At 35.7% G+C, this 4116-nt stretch overlaps 1 protein-coding gene across 1 annotated transcript in view; it reads right to left on the reverse strand.

The window, feature by feature from the left end:
• Positions 1-1615: 1615 nt before the first annotated feature.
• LOC107702729 (cartilage acidic protein 1-like) overlaps positions 1616-4116 on the reverse strand; it is a 26649-nt gene continuing 24148 nt past the window's right edge. The window contains exons 13-14 of the mRNA XM_016505132.1: positions 2821-2964; positions 1616-1731 (exon numbers count right to left, since the gene is read on the reverse strand). Coding sequence (XP_016360618.1) covers positions 1616-1731; positions 2821-2964 — 260 coding nt within the window. The remainder of the gene's footprint in view (positions 1732-2820; positions 2965-4116) is intronic.

Raw genomic sequence — 4116 nt, forward strand, 5'->3', positions numbered from 1 at the left:
ACTAAGCATACTAAGGTGACCGGTTTAGAATTTACTCATCCTGTAAAAAAGAACAAAAGAAAACACAATAAAAATGGTCCATATGATTTGTGTGCTTTCTTTCCAGACTTCTGAAGCTACTGGCAGGCTTTGTGTGAGAAACAGACCATGGTTTTCATTGAAAAATGACCTAAACTTTGGTCTGTTCTTCACACAAAACGATCTTATATCTTAAAAAGACTGTATGGATTATAGACTAGCAACTACTTGAGCTTTTTGGGGACAGATATGGTCACTATGTCTATGTATGAGGGAAAAAAAAGATATGATGAGTTGTGATGATTCTTTTCCATGTTGTACAGAAATAAATAATAGCATACAAGTCTAAAAATAAAATGAAGATCAGTAAATAATGACAATTTTCATGTTTGCATGAAACGTTTGTTTTACAATGAATAGTTACCATGAGAAAAAAATAGTTTTAATATTTCTACTTCAAAATTTTAATTTTAATGCAATGAGTTACTTGCCATTTTTTTGTAAATGTTTTTATTTTTTATGTATTTTTATTTATTTATTTATTTATTTTAATTATTACATTTTTAGTGAAATTGACTAGCAATTTTCTGCGTGAAAATTGTTTCAAATAAATCCAACACCAAATGATTTTCATTGTATTCACATATTTTCAATTTATATTATACAATATGCATGAACCATTCCTTTAAATTTCTGTTTATTTCTCACACAAAACTATTATTTGTCTTGAAAGACAGCACAGAAGTTGTATGGACTACTTTTAGGGTGCTTTTTTTTCTTTTTTGGACGATGGTCATGGACACTTTTTACTTGTGTGGAAAAGATATCTTTATAGAAAATGACTGTACTGAACTCTATATTTCAAAGTTAAAATATTTTAAGTAATTAAGTTATTTTTTTGGTTGTGGTCTTGGCAAATTATTAAATAAATAGACATCATATCTAATCAAAGCAACAACCAAGAAGTTTTACTTCATGATGTGGTCTGGGTCTATGTTTTTGCAGCTAGATCACTGTGAAATCCCGCATGTATAAATCTGAACAACATTCTGCTAAATGAAACTGTGTTTTGCAATACTCATCCATGCCAAAAACATGCACCAATCCCGAGGGCAGTCGTGAGTACTGGTGAGGGTCAAAAGTGTACGGCATGAATCTCTTGTGAATGTATTATTCAGAGCACAAGGAATGTAACCTTGCGTGAAACAGATGGCCGGGCATATGCTCTCCTGGAAAACCTGCTAGCGGATATGAGACGGAATGCACTAGAACTCATAATCGCCTGTAACACGCTGGGACACGGCCTTTCATAAAGATCATTACAATCACAATCTTATCCCACATCACAGTTGATGAACATGAAGATGGAGTGGGAATGCTTGTTTGTCTTAAAAACGGCTCTTTTGTGGTTCCCAACTGGAAAGCGAAGCATTATTTATACAGGTCTGTTAGTGACGACATTGCAGAAGCGACAGGTCCATGGAGAGTTCATTTTACAGCTGCCTCCCAAACACCTCAGTGCAAAAACAAAAGAAAAGCAGAGAATCGAAGACCAAGCAGGGTGGAAGAGATGTCAGGAGAGGGGAGGCACTGCCCTTCATGCCCCCAAGCAAGCAGTAAAGACAGCGAGAAGAGTTAGTAGGAGAGGCCAAAGATGGGAAGCCAAGAGCTTGGAGGCTGAGGATCTGTTTCCTCCAAAATAAGCCACCTGGGCTGCAGAGGTAAAGGAAAGAGAAGCAAACTACACTGTAAAAAAATAAATATTTTTCGACATTGTAAATAAAGATTTTACAAAAAAAAAAAAAAAAAAAACTTAAAATGAAATGTTTAATTCAATGAGTTGCTTGCCTTTTCTTTGGAATTTTGAAATTTACTAGTCATTTCTAAATGAAAACTTTTTAAAAAATCTTAATCCTACTTTTTCAGTGCTGTCATTGGGAGAAATGAAAATAGAAATATATTAGACGATAGTTGATAGAATATAGAATATAGAGTTGTAAATAAATAAATGAAAAACACAACCTGCCAAAGCAACAACCATGACTCAAATGAAACCTTGACGTATTTCTACTGTAGTACGCAAACCAGAGGAAGTCTACAACAGTATGGTTAAATTAAAAATAATTTAACAAATTCACATTTAATTCAATGTGTTACTTACTGTTTCGTTATACTTATTTGGGAAACGTACTAGCAATTTCCGAGTGAAAATTATTTCTAATAAATCCTCAGTGTATTCACTACTTTCAACTTAAAATGTATAAGGAGAAATTAAACTAGAAAGATATTACACAATAGTTGATGTACAATAAGAATATAGAGTTAATTAATTTGCTTCATATGGACGGAGAAATAAGAAATTATTAGATTAAAAATCATTTAAAATTTTCACATTTAATTCAATGCGTTACTTGCCATTTGTAATTATTTGTGAAATTTACTAGCAATTTCTGAGTGAACTTTTTTTTCACATAAACTCTTTTCAGTGTATTCACTCTTCAATTTAAAATTAATTGGGAGAAAAGAAATGAGAAAGATCGACAATAGTTGATGTAAAATAAGAATTTAGTTAATAATTAATTAATTTGCATCATGTGGACTTGGAAATGAGAAATGTTTGAGTTCATATTGAAATTCCTGACTTGCAGACTTTGGTATCTTTGCATATTATAGCACAGGTTGAGATATTTTTGCCCCAAAGCTCAAAAGTGAAACTCTACCTGTGAAATGAGGGCAAACAGCTTTTCTCAGGGGCTGCTTATTGCATCAATCCATAATCATCTGGCTTTAGTCTCAACTCACCTACACATGCTGTCCCTTCATCATTAGGCTCATATCCCTGGTTACACCTCTTGTTTGCACGGCACTTGAAGCTCCCGTAGGTGTTGGTGCAGACGGGTCGCTCAGAGGGACAGACAGACGGGAACTGTGTGCACTCATCTTGGTCTAGACAAAGAAGAGGAGTGGAATAAACATGGGGTCTGATACATGATGCTGTGGTCATGTACACACTGTGAAGTTTAAGGATTGACAGCCACATTTATTTGTGGGAGTGAATGCTTTATGATACCATTATATGTGTGCATGGAACCAAGGAGTCACTCCTACTACACCAAACTCATGATGACTGACACAGGTTCTGTTCTAAAACCTTCTGAGTTGCCTTCAGTTGCTGTCTACTAAGACTCCTATTAAGGCAACATCCTAACTGAAATGGAAACGTACTGTATAAGTGACTGATTTGGACTGCTTTGCACCACATTATGCACATGTGAATCACATAGGAGACTTGACTCACAATTTTCAATTAGCATGTTGCTAAATTAACGACCCAATACCTTTATTTTATTTCAGGACCTTTTTTTTTTTTTGCTTTCATTTTTGCAAGAAACTACTGTACTGTGGATGGTACATAATTCAGACCAAACTCAAACTATATTTGTTTATAACTAGTGAGCAGCGATGCAATTTAGTTGGGAAAGACATACTGAGCACCTATCAGCTTTTTATTTAATAAAGGCAATCTGCAAATTCTGCATGTGGAAAATAATAGATGATTGCAAGTTTTGGATAACTGCATGCAATACAGATAATATTCACTTAAAAAAAGTACTATGGTACACTAACAAAAAGCACCATGGTATTTAACTTAGGGATGCACAATATTGGATTTTTGCCGATATCTGATATGCTGATATTTTTCAAATCATTTTGGCCGACAGCCGATGCAGATAACGATATATGTTTACTTTTGTTTTGAAACAACACCAAGTCTCTCTTGTGAAGAACGTCTCGGTTACGTATGGTAACCCTCGTTCCCTGAAGGAGGGAACGGAGACGTCATGTCGGATTACCGACGAATTGGGATCTCGCTTAGAGAGACCAATCTACTTCGAGTGTAAACTAAACGAGCCAATGCACATTGGCATGCGATTATTGCATCCAGCTGCCGCTGATCACAACGTAAGTATAATAAGGCAGCAGGTGCAATGCATACCGGGTTTTCGCTGAGGAGCCGAGCCGGCGACCCGGCCGCTCAGCGGTGGTACAGCAACCATGGCGATGGGACGTGACGTCTCCGTTCCCTCCTTCAGGGAA

The sequence above is a fragment of the Sinocyclocheilus anshuiensis genome, unplaced genomic scaffold (genome assembly GCF_001515605.1).
Source record: "Sinocyclocheilus anshuiensis isolate Anshui unplaced genomic scaffold, SAMN03320099.WGS_v1.1 scaffold843, whole genome shotgun sequence".
Taxonomy (NCBI): Eukaryota; Metazoa; Chordata; class Actinopteri; order Cypriniformes; family Cyprinidae; genus Sinocyclocheilus; species Sinocyclocheilus anshuiensis.